This window comes from Dysidea avara, chromosome 8 (assembly GCF_963678975.1).
Source record: "Dysidea avara chromosome 8, odDysAvar1.4, whole genome shotgun sequence".
Lineage (NCBI taxonomy): Eukaryota > Metazoa > Porifera > Demospongiae > Dictyoceratida > Dysideidae > Dysidea > Dysidea avara.
The window spans coordinates 14,562,767-14,582,859 of NC_089279.1; the positions used below are offsets into that span (position 1 = coordinate 14,562,767).

The following is a 20,093-nucleotide window of genomic DNA, read 5'->3' on the forward strand; positions in this document are numbered from 1 at the left end:
AACCTGCCTTAGAGACTTTTAAAGCTTGAAATTGAATTTAAGGACAAGTGAAAGTTAATGTGTTACTTTAAAAACAGGCATTATTTAAGACACTTGGGCTCTTGGATATCAAACTTAATAGTCAGTTCAGCACTACAAGTGTGGAAGTTAATGTGTTCGGTGCATGCAGTTTTAACCTGGGAAATATTTACATATTAGCTAGACTGTCTCAAGATCAAACTGATCTACATACAGTGTAATTGTCACTCACAATTTAAGGGGTGTATCTGAGATTTTGGGAAGGGTATTACATCTACATATTATAACATCAAGTTGCAGCTCTCCAACATGGAACAATTTCAAGTACTGCTCAAGTTCCCCTGTGGTCAAAAGATCAATATTTGAAATAGTGAAACCAACTTTTTAACAAATTCTCCACATCAAGAAAAATGGAGTCAACAGATCCGACTCCAAAGTTTTACATCCCAATTCTGTAAAGTGTCCACAAGTTCCATTGTATACACACATATCTACTGTATGCACACACCATGTCATTCTGTATATTGTCTATATACCAGGAAAGTGATTATTATTTTTAGTTGTCATTTACTGGCTGCACCTTTTATAGTACAGAATTGATCATTTGAACTATAACAGTACAGCAAAGAAGAAATTTCTTAAATTAATTAATGTTTGACTACTTCGTGAAATAATCTTGGGCTACCTATTGGTCAGCAGATTCTTCAAAGCATGAGCGGCATATCCATACTCTCCTCTTCGGTGATCTTTTGAGACCAACACAATTAAAGTGGTACCATACTAAGCAGCTTTCACAAACAATTGAATTCTGTTCATCGTCAATTATCTCCCTTGTGCATCTTCCACAATACCATGTGGGATTGGCTTAAATTATAGATACTACACTGTTAATAGCTGCCCATGCTTCCCGGGTGCAATACTTCCTGCACATATCTAAGCAGACATTTTCATCAGTGCATGATGATGAAACCATCTCAGGTCTCATTTCTACATCATACTCTTCTATAATTTGGCTCCCATCTATGGCGTCCTTTGCAATTTGTAGATCAACAAACCAGGTTAAAATCACTAAAAATGAAAACATCTTCCAAGATCCACACAGGTTATTTAACATACATACCAAGTTCCTTTTGCTTAGCACCTTTGTATAGGAATGACACAGGCCTGCTTCCTCTGGACTTCTTTCTAGGGAGACCAATAACAGTCTTGTCAGCTCCTTTAGGTCTTCCTCTCTTTCGCATTTTACTAGGTAACCTAATACTTTGTAACTCTGTGGATGCAATCAGATTGTGATAAATGTTTTGCAAGTTTGTACCACAGTTCTAATACCACCCCTGGTAATTTACTGATTACACTATTTCACACACACACACAATACACATACTATACACAAACATGCACACACACAACACATACTGTATTACCGTAAAACAGGAAAAGTTTGTCGTCAAAAGATTTTCATCGCTGGCTGTATTGATGAAAATTAAAACAACAAATTATTGTTAACTATTATATGGATAATTCGTGTATACAAATATTAACGTATAGCTAGCTATTCCGTCAAAAGTGACAAAAATATGTAGCATAGAAATTTTAAGACGAAAATTTTCTGCATTGAAATTTTCCTGATTTACGGTATATGTACACTTGCACAAAGCAAATGCAAGAATCAAACCCTTCAATTACCATACTACACACATCAAAATTACCTAGTGGACACTGGGAGTTGTAACATCAAATGGCTACCATCAAACCCTTCAACTACCATACTACACACATCAAAATTACCTAGTGGACACTGGGAGTTGTAACATCAAATGGCTACCATCAAACCCTTCAACTACCATACTACGTACATCAAAATTACCTAGTGGACACTGGGAGTTGTAACATCAAATGGCTACCAGGTGTTAACTCAGGAAGCAAATGCCAACTATTCATGTCGGGTGAAGGTTGGCTAACAATACCTTCAAGTGTGAGACATGATACAACCTCTTGTATTTTATTAGTCTTGCCCCAATAGGATTTGACTTTTAGCACCTGAGTAATGCAAAGTCATCAGGTCCCCATGAGCAGCTAAGTAATGTGAAGAAAATTTCTTGCTCAAGGAAACAACTGTAACTGCATAACCAGGTACTGAACCTAGAATGTTTTGACTATCAGGCAGGTGTTCTAGCCACTTGGCTCACGCACGCACGCACGCACGCACGCACGCACGCACGCACGCACGCACGCACGCACACCATTGCTTCTAGTTTGCACTGTGTCTACCAATGGTACAGGCAGCTGATATCCTATGCAACATTTGAGTAAGTAGTCATTAAACTACAAAGTACCTTGATCATGATGATCATTCTTTTCAAGTAGGTGATTTTCTGTAGTGTTTACTTCACTATTTCTTGTACCATCACTTTCATTATCACCATGGCTGGTACTTGATCCACTACTATTACTACAAACAGCATTAGATTGTGTCGTACATGTACCTATCAAAAGAGTTCATTGCATAAGTGCTGAAAATGTTTGTGAGTCCACACTCACCAGCATTCTCAACAGCTTGACTGCCTTCATTCCTAGCATTCTGATTAGCACTGTGACCTTCACTGACACAACCAACAAGGGATTGACTTGCAGTAACAGCAACAGTTCCTCTTTGGTCACTGCAGTGCTGATCTTGAGCTGCATAAATGTCATAAAAATATTAACAAATACGGGTGATTACATACCTGCACAAAGAATTGCATCCCTTCCAGATGTCCATATATCTCTCAAGGTCTGTAGCAAAGTGTACCTTCTTGTGAATTCAGTCATGCCAACCTCGGAAGAAAGAGAAGCTAACTCCACAGCAACAATATGGCTTTTATGGTATTTCTGGTGCTGTGTTAAACATGACCGCTGTGGTCCATGCCCAATACTTGAAATCTGTACATACAATTATAGTGAATTTTATAGCTGTATAATCATATACTACTCACACTGCTTGAAGCCTCAACTGTTAATTCTGATTTTTTATAGTAAGCATCTCTCATATAATCCTTTGTCCAACGTTCCGCAAGAAGTAAGGGAGTAAATAAAGGGTGTTTCTTTCTTTCTCGCACAGCAAAAATATGACGACAAGGGAGGTTGGTGGTGTTCCAAAATGCACAGTGGCATCCGTTGACTGTCACCTTCAAAATCCCGTCACTTACTAACAAATGAGCGTGGCTGAGCGTATGTTGGTAATGCGATAAGTGGGCGTGGCTCACGAAAGAGCTACGCGATAGCGTTTATAAGTTTCCACGTCGTCAAACGAACAATTTCGTTTCTCACGTGATCCAATCCGGGTCAGACCCGGATGACCCCGGAGAAAATGTGACCCGGATGACCCGACCCGGTTTCAACGCCGGATGGGTGTAGTACTTGATTGAGGTGACATCATACTCTTGGTGACATGCATAAAGAATTATATATGTTTACTTCTTCATTTCACAAAATCATTCATGGATGTACATGTGTGAATTTTTCACTTCCACCAACATTCTACAAGAGCCACACAAGGGCATCATATAAATTCAGTGTGCAATAAAGCAAATCGTCTACTGGGATTTTTGCGAAGAACTCTCCACCATTGTCCACCTGACTTAAAAGAACATGCATATAAACAGATCGTCTTGCCATCTATTGAATACTGCTCTTCTATCTGGGATCCACATCAATAATCACTCATTCACAAGTTAGAGATGATACAACATCGTGCTGCACGTTTCGTGTTAAATAGACCTTGGAGAAGGAATCATAGGGACAGCATAACTGAAATGTTAGTGGAATTAAAATGGCCAACACTGGAAGATTGTAGGAAACAGGCACGTCTGATGCTGTTGTTTAAGTTTGTAAACAAATTAATTTATGTTCCAAATCAGTATCTGCCAGTGTTATCTCCTGCAACAAGTACCAGGGCAAACCATCCCTTGAAGCTATTACAGTTGTATGCCAGAACAAATCGATATAGTAACTCTTTCTTACCAAGATCAATACCAGACTGGAACAATTTAGATATGGAAGATCTTGACAATATAGACTTACTTACTTTCAAGAACCGTTTGCAAAATGCATAGACACTAAAATTTTGTTTTTGTACATTAGCGATTTACCCAATGGGCTTTGCTAATCAATAATAATAATAATAAGGGGCAGTCGCTTAAAGTTCTTCAACTAGAATGATGCATATAAATTATTAAGTCGGCTTTTAGCCTATAAATATTATTCAGCTATGGAATATATCTTCAGAGTCCCTTGGCATTATTGTTGTTGTGTCCATAGTTAATTAATACAATTCTACACAATAATAATGATAATAATATCAGGCGCCAATAATTCCATTACATCACAAAAAATCCCCTTTACAATTCCAGGAAAAGTTTTTCAGCTCGTGTTTCTCAGAGAGTCGACTGTTCTCAGGAAGTGTCTGTGACGCGGCGTTGTTATCATCGTTGTTTAGTAAGTTATGATATTTGACAATTGCATTACCATGTTTACATCGGCTAGTTTACACAAAACTCCACGCTTTGCGGAAAAAGCAACTGAATGCTCACTCCGGCAGTACTGTAGTGAAAGTATGTAGGTTTGTGCTTTTTGGCAACTAGGAACCTGGTGAAGGAAATCCCGGCTGTGCTTTTTCTGCTGATCAGTGTTCCGGCTGGGGAGTGTATAAACAGTGGAATGGACTACTGGAATGGTGGAATACTGGAATGGTGGAATGGAATTTTTTAAAGTTCAATATCAGTTTTTACATCCAAATAAGTACAACTCTACCCCTTAAATAAGCAAATAAATAGGATTCCCCTTGAAGTCAGCTCTTTTAGCATACTTCACTTCACCATAGACAAAGTTTACCTATGTAATGTACTGTAAAGTCAGTTATGAACATGCACAATAGCAGTTTATTGGGAATACCAAGAAGACTCCTGACTTAACCCTTGTTCCCAAATGATAAAAAGTTAGCTACTGTAGCTAGCTGATTACATGTACGCATTGTAAAAGTACATTCGAATTATTCATTCATTTATTATCAACTTTACCAGTTAGGCACTAGAGGGTGAAAACGAAACAGAAGGCAGAGCAGATACTACTGTCCTAGGAGCCTAAGCGTAAATCTTTGGGTGAAGTGAAAAGGGACTATCTTGTAAGTATTTACAATGAGCCTTTTCCACAATTATGTCAAAAAACAAATTTAAGCTAAAGTTCGTTGTGGCAGTGCCAGATTGCACAATGAACTGAACTTTCATTAAGACAGTTTCAGACAAGTAATAAAGTATTGAGTTATAAGTCATACAAGTGTTGTGGTGAGGAATAGTATGCTAATTGAGCTGACTTCAATGGGGAATCCTATTTATTTGCTTACTTAAGGAGAGGAGTTGTACTTATTTGGATGTAAAAACTGACAATGAACTTAAAAAAAAATCCATTCCACCATTCCAGTATTCCACCATTCCAGTAGTCCATTCCACTGTTTATACACTCCCTTCCGGCTGTATAGTGTGACAAGTCGGTTACGCCCAGTTCGTCACCCGTTCCATAATTGTGGTCAGAATAATAGTGACTGCTATTGTGTGAAAATTCTGAATACTGGCAGGTACAAGCCCGCATGGTAGCAAATTGTATAGCTGGCTTCTCGTTTACAAAGATGTATCAGTGTACATTTACTTCCTTGGCCCGCATACTGGAGGGAGTTTCATGTGAGAGGGAGAATCTTGGGGAGAATCCATGACAGTGTAGCAAAAGGAAATAAGGTGATTGGGAACATTCTCCATACCAAGTAGCCAGTTATGATACGTGTTTCTCGAGGTGTATCTTGACTTCCTCAAGTGGTATCTTTGTTCGGGGAAATAATATAGGACCTCCTTAATCTGTGATATTTATACAGAAAATCGTAGAATTGTTTGATTAACAGCTGGCTGACCTCCAGTAGTACATTGATATAGATACACACCTTGCGTCTTACTTGATCTTTCACCTATTCAATTGGTTAAAATATTAGAAACACTAATGGTAATATTGTAATTTGGTGATTTGTGAACGTCCGCCGATTTGCCAATTTAATTCCACCCCAAAATTTCTGCTCATACTGTACTTTGTAAAAGTAACTAGCTGCATATGTGACCTAATTTTAGAAAACCGTTGATATCCGCACAATTTTCAAAATGGATTTTATTTGTTCTATGTCTTCTACAGGGACAGAGGAATGGACTAGCTAAGTTTCAGTTTCCTAAGTTAAGTAGCACTGGAAATATAGCACTAGACAGCCGGACGAGCAAATAAATTGATATGTACAGAAGCTATTGAGAAAAGAGTCTACAGGTGCTTACATAAACCATCATAACTTACTGATACAATGACGTACGGAATTGAATCTTTGCTCATTGTGTTTGCCATGAATTTGTGCATCCACCAAGATATCGGTTTCCCCCAGGCATGCTTCTGTGTTCGAGAATTAAGGCAAATTCACTGAAAAACGATCGTTGGTAAATTCTTTCGTTGCCGCAACGTAAACAAATGTCTGTAACTTTGAAATCCTTTCATGTATGGAGATGAAACATAGATTTTAGTACTCCATATGACCAGGTGAACACCGTGATGTCCAGGATTTATCCATTGGAGGCTTAATTCACCTACCAGTGAGGCGATAAAAACTTGCATAATTTTTTTCTGGAGCTTGCGTTTTTTACCCATAGTTTTAAAATGCGTTTTATTACAAAAGTACTATTGTGCGTATCTCAACGGTTTTCCAAAAGTCGGTCACATATTACATATTACTTGCAATGGAACTATTTAGTTACAGTTACATATTACCCCAAAAAAAATAGAGTAACTATAATAGCATTACATATTATATTACTTTTTGTCCATAGTCTTAAGCTGTCACGTGTGAAACTACTACCTTATCACATGACATCATTGCGTTGTTGGACAATATTGCGTAATATTAGAGTAACTATATTACTTAGGTAATGGGTTACATTTGTAAGTAAAGTAACCTGAGTTATATTACCTGTTTTTATAGTGTATTACGTTATATTACTTAGTTACCCCAGAAGTAATAATATTATGTAACACATTAACCCCACACTGTTAATATGTAAGAAAGTGACATCACAGCTGTTTTGTACTAGTATAGGGAAATAACTTTTTTTACATCAATCAGCTATGTTAAATGCCTAATTGCATGGCAACTCGCATTACAAATGTGTGGCAAATTCATCCTACAAGTGGATGTTATTTGAATGTTGCCTGGTGACTTGTTCCCCATGAATCTTTAAGAGATCACAGAAGAGTTGTTGGAAGAAATGCTACTTGGGTTAGTTTTAACCAACGATGCAGGTTATAAGGATAACACTCGTTTTTAGCCAAGTGTTTTTAAACCCAGCTTGAAAAACCAGTGATGACCAAATAGCACTTCAGTGAGGAAGAACAAACAATAATAGACCGATGCATATTGATTAATTGGTATAAAATTGTGGAGCTCTTTTGTCATTCTTAAGGTGGCGCTAAAGCAATAACGCGCATTATTGACAACAATCTGCTGTGTCTCAACATGGTCTCAATTTAAGACATACATGTATTGAAAGCTAGTACTTAATTTTGCATACAAATAAACTATGCATACAGGAATCTATCATTCGTAGAGAGTATAAAGCGTAGAACTGCTCTCAAACCAAGAAATCGGTGGTACTTAGTGGACCACAGAAGACGTGTTATCTCTCAATAACCTCAAGTTTTAGCTCCAATACTTCACATGATGAAAGCATACTATTACAAGAATCATTCTATGTATCAATAAGTGGAAACGATTTACAAGTCGAAATATATGGCGTTTACAAGCAGATGAGAGCCTTGTTCCACCATTTGCACAAAGCGAAGAAGCCATAGAATGGATATATGATATACCAATATGTAGAATTATTCAGACACTATTGCTTACATTCATACCTGTCTACAGAGAAAAGTAGTGGCTTTTTTCACACTGTCAAGGTTGTCAATTTGTTGTAAAGGTGAGTTACATTCCACCTGAACTGTGTAACAGCAGCTGCTTGTTGTTTTTGCTAACAACTTACCTGTTATTCGTGGCTATGCTTGGTAAGTTTATTATGGTTTTGCGCCGAATTAGCCCGCCTGATTTACCACAACTTGCGCAGTATATGTGACTGGATTTTGGAAAAATGATCAAAATCACACATTAGAAGTTTCGAGATAAACGGTATTAAAGATTCAAGCCAGCATAACTCTCCAAGGATAGCAAGCACACGTATGAAATTTACACTAAAGATGCATCAATCTGTTACCTTTCAGACCACTTCCAGTACTTGTAGCTGCTTGTAGAGTTTCCCTCCAAATAAGATAGAAAATTTGAGCTGTTGGACGAGCGAAGTAGTATTACGAGTGCTCACAAAGGGGTGGAGGGTGGCGGGGTGGGCAAGGGTTAGACTTCAAAATGGAGGTAGACCACGATTGGAGTCCAGAGACGAGATTACAGGGCTGTGCTGGCACCTTAGTGGTTGATATGTAGCAGAATCCACAGAAAGAATGTCTGGCCTACATTATCAGGCTGTCCACTGATTCTTGCCAAGCCAGGTCCTTCACAAGGCCTTAAACCGCCATTCGGGCTCTACACTCACCCCAGAAAAGACGTTTGCTGAAACCAGCCTCGAGTAGTTTGAGTGGTACTGAGTGTCAAAACCGAGTGGTCAAAACTACCAGTACGATAGTGTAGCTATCCACTGGTGGTGTTAGTTTGATTTTGCCTGATGTGCGATTTGGATCGGTTTTGTAAAATCTGGTCACATATGATATGTTACGTCATATGTATTTGCTATGGCTTCTTGTGTGTGTCATTGCTTTATTGCCACCTTAATAAAGTGTCAGAATCGCACTAATTTTGTTATTATACAAAAACTCATTTAGAATCAACTTCACTATTTGATTTTAAATATCTCTTGTAACTCTCTAAATAATTATGTAGAAGGTAAACCTGAGGCAATTCAAACTTATGCTCCAATGGCATGTATACATTTCTTTCCATGGAAGTGATTTTGTAACCACTGTGTTACCCCTCTAAAGATAATAGTGCCCTTCCATCAGCATTGAAACTGGGTCACCCGGGTCATACCCAGATTTCACCTGGATGTGACCCAGAATATTTAAAAGTGAGGCGTGTGCCAAGGATCATGTTTTGAGTGTCGACTAACACGTTAAGCACGAGGGTGTCTATACTTAAATGATGTTAGTCAGTGGGCATTATTCCAAGTAAGTTTACAAAAAGCAAGGTACATTTCCTACGAGTGGGTGTGGACATAGATTATCTATGGTGTGGCTTTGTGCATACCTAATATTTAAAAAATATGACACATTCCCGATATAAAAGGGCATGGCTCACGAAATAAGCTGGCCTTGACCGTATCTCGTAACACCAACAATCAATTAATGGGCGTGGCTCCACATAAGTCAGCAGGCAGCACATAGTTTCGTGCATACCTGTAGACTTTAATATCACCGATAAATGGGCATGGCTACACGTATGGCTGCAGGCAGTCGTACAATAAGTGGGTGTGGCTCACGAAAGAAGCTGGATTGCATTAGGACGTGACTATGACTCATTTATACCTGTACCATCCAACTAATTTATTTTGCTTCACACGTGATCCAATCCGGGTCAGACCTGGATAATTTTTAAATCGGATCTGACCCGGATGACCCGGGTGACCAGACCTGGCTGCCCTCCATCTGTAAAAAAGAAAGATAAACTAAGTGGTGGTATATGTCCACAGTTGGCTGCTGTGCAATTGAACTAGAACCCATATAGGTTTTTCCTGCTAGTTTAATGTGGAATAGTGAGTTTCTGAGGTATTAAAAATGCCTTTCTAAGTAGGCTCTGTGAGCGATCAAAGAGCAAAGTATCTAAGGTGCCCATGCTTCCCTTCTAGTTGAATAGGCTTATTCAGTGCATTAATTTGTTGTATGCTTTTGCTGAATAGGAACAAATCTGTTAATATTTGTGACCCTCTGCGTGAAAACCTGACTAGTTAGCACAGTTCTGTTTTTGGGAATAACTGCATTGAAATGCATTGAGTAAAAATTGCAAACTATAAAATAATTTTATGCACATTTTGATCACTTCAGTAAACAGTGAAGTAAAACAAGGCTGAAATTGAGATATACATAACTAAGTGACAAATGGATTTGCCTGTTAATGGTAAGTAAGAATATCTTTGTTTTGTTTCAGTGCCATGTTTTAGCTATGAGCGTTTATTTATGTTGCAGTAAAATATTAAGTTTAAACAGCTTAAATGCATGGGTATATGTTGGATAAAAACCATACCTTTCTGAATGCCCCAGTGCATTGTGAAGACAATGAGCCAAGTCCCATCTTCATACGTAGCTGGTTGAGTTATGATCGATTAATGAGTGCCTGTAAGTTTTTCACTGTACAAATCAATTGTTTTACACTTCCTGCTGTTTATTGCTATAATACTTTAACTATTTACCAGATAAGGCTGAAACTTTGACAGCCCATTGGTTTTTCCCTCTGGATAACAAAGAAGTTATAAAAAGAAGTTTGATAAAAATGTAAACTAGTCAAGTGTTCGCTCAGTGGGTCACAATTGATGACTTATAAAGTATATGAAATCATACAAGTACAAGGAAATATTTTAAGATTGATTAGGGATCATGGGCATAAACAAGGAAGGTTGCCTATGCCTGCAGATATGGTAATGGACTATATACAAGTGTAGGTAACCTTTCTTATCACTGTATAGTAGGGACCACAAAGGTTTGGGCGTGGCCCATGAAGAAACATCACCCAAAAACCAGCCTCACTTTTCCCTCACAATGATGAAGTAGAATTGGTTTGGTGAAACTAAGCCCAACCAAGCCTTTACCTCAAAACGTTTTCAACAAGATGCTGTGAAATATTTAGTGAAAATTTTTGATTGATTGATGCCTTCAGATAAGTGTAATGTGTTAGCGGCTAAGGTTACAGGGTTGATTTTTTGATTGTTCCACATTGCTTTAGCCGGACATGTGCCTTTTTGTATACCGCAGTACATACAATACATTCTTTTTTAATTACTCCAATTCATTGATTCAGCGGTAGCTTGTGATGGTGTCCCTTCTCAACGGAAATCATCCATATTCTCATAGTGGCTACTTTGATAGCTGAGGTGCTTTTCGAACAGTTCTTTTTTCATAATGCTGTGTAACGGGTTGAACATAGCTGACAAAAAAGTATAATGAATACTTTACTTTTCAGAGATGATAATTGATAGCTGGGGCATGCAGCATTATTTCTTTCTTTTGATGCGGTATGTGTGGGTTCACCAGTCATAATGATTTCATTTTGCAAAACAGTTAACAAACAAGTACACAAGGAATTTTCAACCAGAGTAGGGACCATAGCACATCGATACAAAGTACTGAAACAAGCTGGAGTAGTCCATGATATTAAATCACAGTAAAATAATATGAAGTGTTATATCCCTTCTGTGTATTTCCATTATGGTATCTTGAGCACTGTAGAAATTTATTGTTTTACTGTGATTTAAGTGTATCTGAGGGGTGCCAAAGGGGCTTCCCCAACCTCAGCCCTTCTCTTGTCCCCTTGAACCTTACAGGACTATATTTAATGACACCAAAACAAGTAGAATCATTCACATTGTATTAAAATACAGAAAGCCAATGGGAAGATGGAAGAAAGGAGTTATAAATGCACTTTACAGCTATAAACTGTACACTGTGAAGAAATTGAGGTAAATAAGTTTGACATTTGTGCCAAGATTGAGATACTCTAATAGAGCAGTCACTACTCTAATAGAACACCCACAATTATAATGTCATCAGTAATAAGTTTTTGTAAATTATAACAATACTGCATTGTTTTGTTTTAGGTACTGCCTTATTTTGATTTAGTTAGTACACTTTACCATCAAACAGGTATATCTTAGATAGGCTAACTGCTTTGCAAAGCATATAATTTGCTAAGTAACTATATAAAATGCTCAAGCCTAGGAGGTGTAATTTTTAAAAATTCTCTCAGAAGATATCCAGAATCTTAGAGTGTATATCATTCATCCAGTAACCAAAGTTATGCAAATGAATATAACTTGTGTTAGAGTTCCATACTTCTCTTTGTGGAATACATACCGAATGTTCTTGCTCCTCCCTTAGCCCCCCCCCCCCCCCCCCCCAACACTACCTCCTAGATTTCCCTCTGCAGAGGAGTAGGAAGTAATTTTGGATTGGTCAGGCAACTAAAACTTTCACACAGATAGTAGTGGTGTGCTACATCCTTAGATCACCTTTTATATGGTTATTATATAGTGTAGTTCAGCCACCGACTGTTCTATTAGCGTACCTGACTGGTTGTCTGACTGCTCTATTAGAGTATATTGATCTTCTTATGACAGGGATTGGTCCGGCAATTGCCGGGTCTGTCGGACCTACTCTGACACCCCTCCTATGTCATGTACTACTGCACTACTGTGGCTTGTTTTGGTACTTTTTATTGATGTGCTGTGGTCCCTACTCTATTTCAAATTTCCAAAAAGTTTTATGTACTTATATTTGCAAATACATAGGCGACCTTCCTTTTTAAGTAGAATATCTGCAGGTATGTACATAGGTGACCTTCCTTTTATCTGCAGGTATATAAGCAACCTTCGTTGTATTTGTAGAATATATGCAGGTATATAGGCGACCTTTCTTACTTCACTACTTAATTATTATGTGGGTTCACTAGTCATAATTATGCTACAACAAAGTAAACAAACTAGTACAAGGAAAATTAAAGTCTAATAAGGATCATAGGTATATCAAACACAAAAACAAAGCAAAAAAAGTGAACCAAAACTATGCCGCCAGACTAGTCTCCCCTGGCGTATTGTTTTGGACACACTTTGACTTTAACTCAAAAAACAAGTTTGGAAAAGTCTGAGCTCGAACCCAGGCCGCTGCAGCATGCATCACAGTACATCATAGTCCTAACCATCATGCTACCACTGCTAGTTGCCAGCTAGGTCACTGAATTTTTGTTAAATGCAAGACAATAAATTATAAAATAATGATCTACCTATTGTATAGTAACAAAGATAAAGCTGAACCAAAGCTAGTAGATAAAAGTGAACCCTAACCCTAACTCTAGAAAAATTTGCTCTCCCCTGTGTTTGGCCCCCCAAAGGAGACCACTTTTGTGCACTTGTTAGTTGGCTACATGGGTGACATAATTTCGCTAGGGCGTTCGTGTATCTTGGGAGTTGGTTGAATGGTTGGCATTGTAGAAATAGCAATACCTGCTTTGGTGTCTGAGAATTTGCTGCTTTTTCTTTTGAATAGCCTTTTGTACATTATCGACATGTCAAATTTAAGTTTGGCATAAAATCCTTTAATTGTTTATCTGTGCATAGCTGTGTAACAACTGAATAAGAAGTTTGAAGTTTAAATTTTCTAATAGCCACCTACACCAGCAAAAATTGAATTACTCAGGTTTTTCGCATAATGCTTACATTTAATGGATACTTATAATCAATTACAAGTGAGCGTGTCTATTAAAATTTACATTTCACTTTGCACACTATGGTTGTGTGATACTTCAAGTAAAATACAATCGTGAACCATACGTGGCTTATTCTGGTAAAGATAACAGGGAAAAAGTACACTAGTAGCAACTATTACAATAACGCATGTTGAAACAAGAAAGATCAGCAACTAACATGCAAATTTAAGTTTCCTGTGCTCCCTATAATTTAACGGGCACAATGGCTTCAGTGCAATCTTAAGATCTAGCACACTTTTCATATCTTTGTTGCTAGTGGATATAATCACAAAGTGTGACAACAAGAAGCCATACCACACCATGGTCATTCATTACATGCCAGAAACATGCAAAATCAAGACACATGATAGTGTGTCGTATGGCCCAGTATGGGTGCATGACAGACTAGTGTGTATTTTACAAGAACCAAGAAATTGCTGCTTTCACGCATCCATAGATCAATAGTGCCTGACCAGAAAATTAAATGTTTTTGCTGTGGAAATTCCCTTGGAGTAGGGCGCACCTCCAGTTTCCAATTTGAGCTATATTTGCCCTGGGATATGCCCCTTCAAAAAAGTTTGTCTTAGTTTCTTCGTATTTTTCTTCTGCTTCTTCTTTTCGTTCCAATTAGAGAAAAATTGCTAAAACTCATGCATGCTAGGCAATTTTCTTCAAATTTGGAGGGCAGTAAAAAAAAACTGTAGTCCAAATTTCATACACGTTGGATAAAGAACAATGGAGTTATATGCGATTTTTGAAAATGATTTTTGTCATGGCCACAGGGTAAACTGTGTGAAGCAATGATTTGAAAATCTGTCTGTATGTGGAGTAGCCGTCATAGTGTAATTTGAAAGAAATCACACTAACAGTCATGGAGTTATAATAAATATGCCAACCATGTGAAAAAAAGGTGCGTGATTGAGTTTTGTTAATAAAAAAGTATTACTTGCCATGCCTACCAGACAAACTAGTTAATGGAATCAGCTGAAAATAGGTAGAAAGGTAGATTAATTTTTGTAGAACAATCTTTCAGTGGTTTTTAAGAAATCAGATTAAAAGACCACTAAGTTACACTACGAGGTGTGCTGAATCCTAGTGAAACGTGGAAAAGGCAACAAAAATTCACCTGAATTGTTGTGATTAAAATTTTTGTCATTAACTTACCATCACAGTCGTTTCTTGGCCACTATCTTGGATTTCACATCGTTTTTTTACCGTGGCTTTTTGGAGGCTGCACCCTTTTTTCACAGCTTGGCTTTTTTTGTATAGATTAGTTTAATTAGCAAATTTCTGCAAAAATAATATTAATTATAGGAATTGAGTAACAGTTCTTTATACTAATTGTAAGTGTTCCATTGTACTTCATAGCACTGATGTGCTCCACCTTGCCTTGTGTAAGTGCTGCTGATGGAGATTGGTATATTGAAACAAAGACAAACTAACAACTTTAATATTATGAGTGTTAAATGCTTCTTACACCTTGTTGAGCTTATGATGGGAACTTTAACAATGTTGTGAAATTTTACAAATTTGAAGACAATCCTATATGTGGAGGTCTAAATATTTCAAAGACAACATTTTACTGATAGTTTATGAAACCTTGAAATTAACGAAAATTTTTCCCTTTAAATATTTAAGCTTCATATCAAAATGGTACGATGGTACTGTTTAAGTTGGGATTGCAGCGAAAATTTTGAGTGGACATTTTACGCCATGAAAATCACCTTTATGGAATAGTACTAGTCCATGTAATACATAGAACAGCATTAAATACAACAAAACACTTACAAGTGGCTGGATTAAAAAAAAAATTTGCCAAAACTCAAATTTTAGTCTGATTGCCTGCCTCACTGACCACAGTTGCAAGGCTAGGGGCCAAACTAAGCAGAGCACGGCCACCATTTTTGCACCAAAATAACACACTCACCTGTGGAATGTGCCTTTTGTGGTTCCAATAAGTATAGGCCCTCTACGCCTGGTATTTTCTTTCATCTTCAATCAGGCTGCTTGTTCCTTCTTTATCCAATGAAACCATATCAAGGCGTTAATTTTCCGTATCAGCACTTTAATTCAGCAACATAATATAGACGCCGCAGAACTATTTCAGAGCCACATTTCAGTAGTGCTTCAGTCCCGGTGCTACTATAAGAGATATACTAGCTAGATATCTGCAAGTTCGTGATTGGGATCCCATTCACGATTGGCGGGTGACCATGCCCATCAGCTAAAGATGTAGGTGGACTAATGGCGATAGAGCACAGAGACCACACCTCTTAACCAATCCAGCCGTTTACTTAACAGTAAATAAGATGACCTCACCCCTTATTGGTCTAGCTAGCTGCACACCTCATGGCTGACTCGAGATATACTCTAATACAACAGTCACTCTAATACAACAGTCATATGTAATATTCTAAGAGAATTCACAAGTTACATTGTAGCTAGCAGTGCTGCAACAAAAACCAAAACTAGCATTTTAAAGAAATGTTAATTTAAAAAGAAGTAGAGATCTATGCAATAAAAAGTAGTGAAACAAGAGATGAATGATGGTATTACAGCATAGCTCAGTGGAAAATCCCTACTTTGGTACATTAGTTAAACAATTGTTTTGTTCAATACCAAAGTAGGGACTTTCCCACTAAGCTGTGCTGTAACACCATCATTCATCTCTTGTTTCACTACTTTTTATTGCATAGATCCCTTTAAATTAACAATTTTTTAAAATTCTATGTATCAAGGACACTCGGAACAGACCAGTAGTGTCCTGATTTTCCAGGTCAATTTACATGCTAAGAAATGATTGGGACCATTACCAAGTGTCCACATTATCCAGATATAATCGTTGTCAAGTGTCCCGATTAATTAAATTATTGTTCCAGGTATATCAGCATAGATCTTATATATTACAAATGCTAAAGTACTTAAACAAGTCTACTGTTACCTGATGTGCAAATTTATTTCCTCCTTATTCTATTGCTGTATATTTGTATCGGCCAAAGGAGGGTTTAAATGTGCACTTTATTTAAATGATTACTTAGTCAATTATATGATAGAATTTTTTTCATTGACAAAATAATGAACTTTCAATTTGCCAAGGAAGCTTTCCAAAGGCACTTGTAGCCATGCTAAGGGTGTGGTTAATTAATACAACTAAACTAACACATTAGGTTTGTGTGTGTGCGTGCGTGTGTGTGTACATATTTTTTGGTCGTACACCATCATCATTGTTCATCATCTCTACTATTAACCGTTGTACTTAGTTTAACTATGTATTGGTTTCATGAATTGATGTCATAGGTCTGAAATTATTCAGTGATGGCTGCGGATAGCCCTGGCCGACGGAGAAATAAGCTTCCTACCCAATGGTCTTCCTATGGCGATGGAACCATAGTGACACCTCCTAATCAAGGTTCCCCTATTGGAGACTTTGGTGTACCTGTACAGGATGACAACGATCTCCATAGTAGTAATGAGAAGGTACCTGTGGTAGTTATCCAAAATGGTAAGGTATAAAAATTTGTAGCATATAGTGTGATCTCAGTTGTACTTGAATCACATAAATTGAGGTCAGAATATGCAACCCTACATTTCGAATCTCTGTTTTCCCTCAGTACTTTTAACTAATTTGGTATACGGAAATAATATTCACAGTTGAATGTTTTATGCAATTCAAGTATAATTATTGGTTAGTTAAGAATGAGTATCAAATAAAAATAACAAGAATTCCTGCGGATATAATTACATGAAAATAACAAGGAGAAAACATCCTGACCAACTGGTAGACTCCTGTAAGTGTTTGAGTGTAAATTGGATGGCTGCAGGTTCGAGGCTACCCAGGTCCAGTCATGGATGTTTTCTCCTTTCTCCAACTTTTCAAACATACGTTATGTAGCTAAAGTCTTTGAGCAGGCTGTAGGACCAGGTATCCTACAGACCTTCAGTACTTGTGCTGTAAAGCATTAATATAGAAAAATGTCTTGCCATGTGATGGTATAATGAAAATAATGGCTGCATGTACAAAATAATATTGAGTAAAAGCCGTTAATAAAATAACTCATGGACTGTACCATTAAATGGAGTATTTGAACAGAGATTTGTGTATCATACAATATGATAGTAACTAGTACTGTATAATAGGGATCTCCAATTATATAGGACATCTGCCAAAATGCTGCCATTGAAAACCATTATAGTGATATCAAGACACACGGTAGTGTGTCGTGCGGCCCAAGAAGCCGGCGCGCCACACCGTGAGTTTATTTACAGGAAGAAAGTAAATGTGATTTTCACACCTTTGTAGCTCCGTGATTCCTTATCTGATTGAAACCAAAGTTGCCACAGAAGTGCCGGCGAGGTATGGGAGTCCACATACCAAATTTGAAGAAAATCGCTCCAGCCATTTCCGAGATACGAGTGGCCAAAGTTTGGGTTTTTTTCTTGGTTTTTTTCTTCTACTTCTTTTCGCACACTTTGCAAAATCTGCCATAAAACATGAATGCGTGCTCCAATCGGGCTGAACTTTGGCACACGTAAAGGGATACTTAAGGCGAATCTCAGTACCAGGTTTGGTAGGAATCCGATTAACATTCACGGAGTTATAACCGATTATTTATGTAAAATTAGGTCGAAGGTCTGTCACGCCCACAGGGTAAACCGATTGAAGGAATAAGCTGAAAATTGCTATGTAGATGGAGTAACTATCTTAGGAGTATCTTTTTGTGGTTTGAAAGGAATCCAGTTAAAGGCCATCGAGATATGACACAAAACCCAACCTGTGTCAAAATTACGAGATCGATTTTTATGAATAAAAAAACAATTAGCTTTCACGTCTACCAGGCAAGCCGCTTAGAGCAATGAGCTGAAAATCGGTGTGTAGCTGGAATAATTATCATAGAAAGTCCTTGCAGTAGTACAGAAGAATCGGAGTAGAAACCACTGAGTTATGATTTCAATGCCAACTACGTGTAGCATATACGAGATCGAGATACTCTAATAGAACAGTCACCCTAATAGAGCATTCAGCTCCGTTTATAATTTACTCCATTATAGAATTATATTACATTGCAAGTTATTCTGTAGGGAGTTCAGCTACAAACAAGTCACCCTGTAGTCAGATCAGCTAGAAGAAGGTACCTAATAGAGAGTTCAGCTACAAAGAAACCATCATGTAGATAGTTCAGCTGCAAACAAATTACCTGAACAAATTGCCCTGTAGAGAGATCAGCTAGAAGAAGTTAACTTGTAGAGAGTTCAGTTACAAGAAACCATCGTCTACAGATTTCAGCTGTAAAAAAATCCCCCAGTAGAAAGTTCCACTTTGAACAGATCACCCTGTAGAGAGTTCAGTTAGAAACAAGTCATCCTGTAGAGAGATCAGCTAGAAGAAGTCACCTTGTAGAGAGTTCAGCTACAAAGAAACCACCATGTAAGAGAGTTCAGGTGCAAACAAATCACCTGTAAAGAGTTCAGCTAGAAAGAAGTCACCCTGTAGAGGGTTCAGCTACAAACAAGTCACCCTGTAGAGAGTTCAGCTAGAAGAAGTTACATTGTAGAGAGTTCAGCTACAAAGAAACTACCATGTAGAGAGTTCAGCTGCAAACAAATCGCCCTGTAGAGAACTCAGCTACAAACAAATCACCCTGTAGAAAGATCAGCTAGAAGAAATCACCCTGTAGATAGTTCAGCTACAAACAAGTCATCCGATAGAGAGATCAGCTAGAAAAATCACCTTGTAGAGAGTTTAGCTACAAAGAAATCACCCTGCTTCATCTTGTGGTATAGAAAAAAATGATAGGTTAAATAGCTCTAAAGCCGGCCATAGGCCAACTTTGGGATATACAAATACAAAAAGAAGTGAAATCTAATCCAAAACAGCCAAGCTGTAAAAAAAGAGTGCGGCCCTCAGAAAGGCTATGGTGAAAAAAGATGTGAAATCCAAGATGGCGGCCAAGAAATTGCTGTGGTGGTAGGTTAACGGTAAAAATTTTAATAACGACAATTCAGGTGAATTTTGTGCCAAGACCAAGCGGCACCAAATTCACCTGAATTGTTGTTATTAAAATTTTTACCATTAACCTACCATCACAGCCATTTCTTGGCCGCCACCTTGGATTTCACATCTTTTTTCACCATAGCCTTTCTGAGGGCCACACTCTTTTTTTACAGTTTGGCTGTTTTGAATCAGATGTAGCAAAAGAAGAGTTTTAGTTGATCTAACTATTACTAATGCCATACGTATATACAAAGTAATTTTTCTAACACTGGTGCTACATATTATAATTGCGATAATTACCTCTAAATAGGTACTGTAGTATAGTATATGAAAGCTACCACATATACAGTAGTATTTGAAACTAGTATTTCAAAAGTATGAATTTGAATATTGAATTATTAAACAGTGTATGGTCTATACTACTCTGTAACATGCTAGCCAATCCTTTACAAATGTGTATATGAATGGATAAAAGCTATGCAAAAACGCGGACACTGTATACAGAACAACACTAGGTATGAA

The 20,093-nt window shown here is 37.6% G+C and overlaps 2 protein-coding genes across 2 annotated transcripts in view; one reads left to right on the forward strand and one right to left on the reverse strand.

Moving 5' to 3' along the window:
* Positions 1-584: 584 nt before the first annotated feature.
* On the reverse strand, positions 585-3,191 carry LOC136263480 (uncharacterized). The gene is made up of 6 exons (XM_066058005.1): positions 2,994-3,191; positions 2,745-2,940; positions 2,560-2,697; positions 2,355-2,504; positions 1,139-1,288; positions 585-1,086 (listed from the first exon to the last, which is right to left on the reverse strand). The coding sequence occupies exons 1-6, from the start codon at positions 3,045-3,047 to the stop codon at positions 884-886; spliced, it is 891 nt and encodes a 296-aa protein (XP_065914077.1). The 5' UTR covers positions 3,048-3,191; the 3' UTR covers positions 585-883.
* Positions 3,192-4,392: 1,201 nt separating this feature from the next.
* Positions 4,393-20,093, forward strand: part of LOC136263050 (uncharacterized) — a 308,373-nt gene continuing 292,672 nt past the window's right edge. The window contains exons 1-2 of the mRNA XM_066057501.1: positions 4,393-4,494; positions 16,877-17,081. Coding sequence (XP_065913573.1) covers positions 16,895-17,081 — 187 coding nt within the window. The 5' untranslated portion in view covers positions 4,393-4,494; positions 16,877-16,894. The remainder of the gene's footprint in view (positions 4,495-16,876; positions 17,082-20,093) is intronic.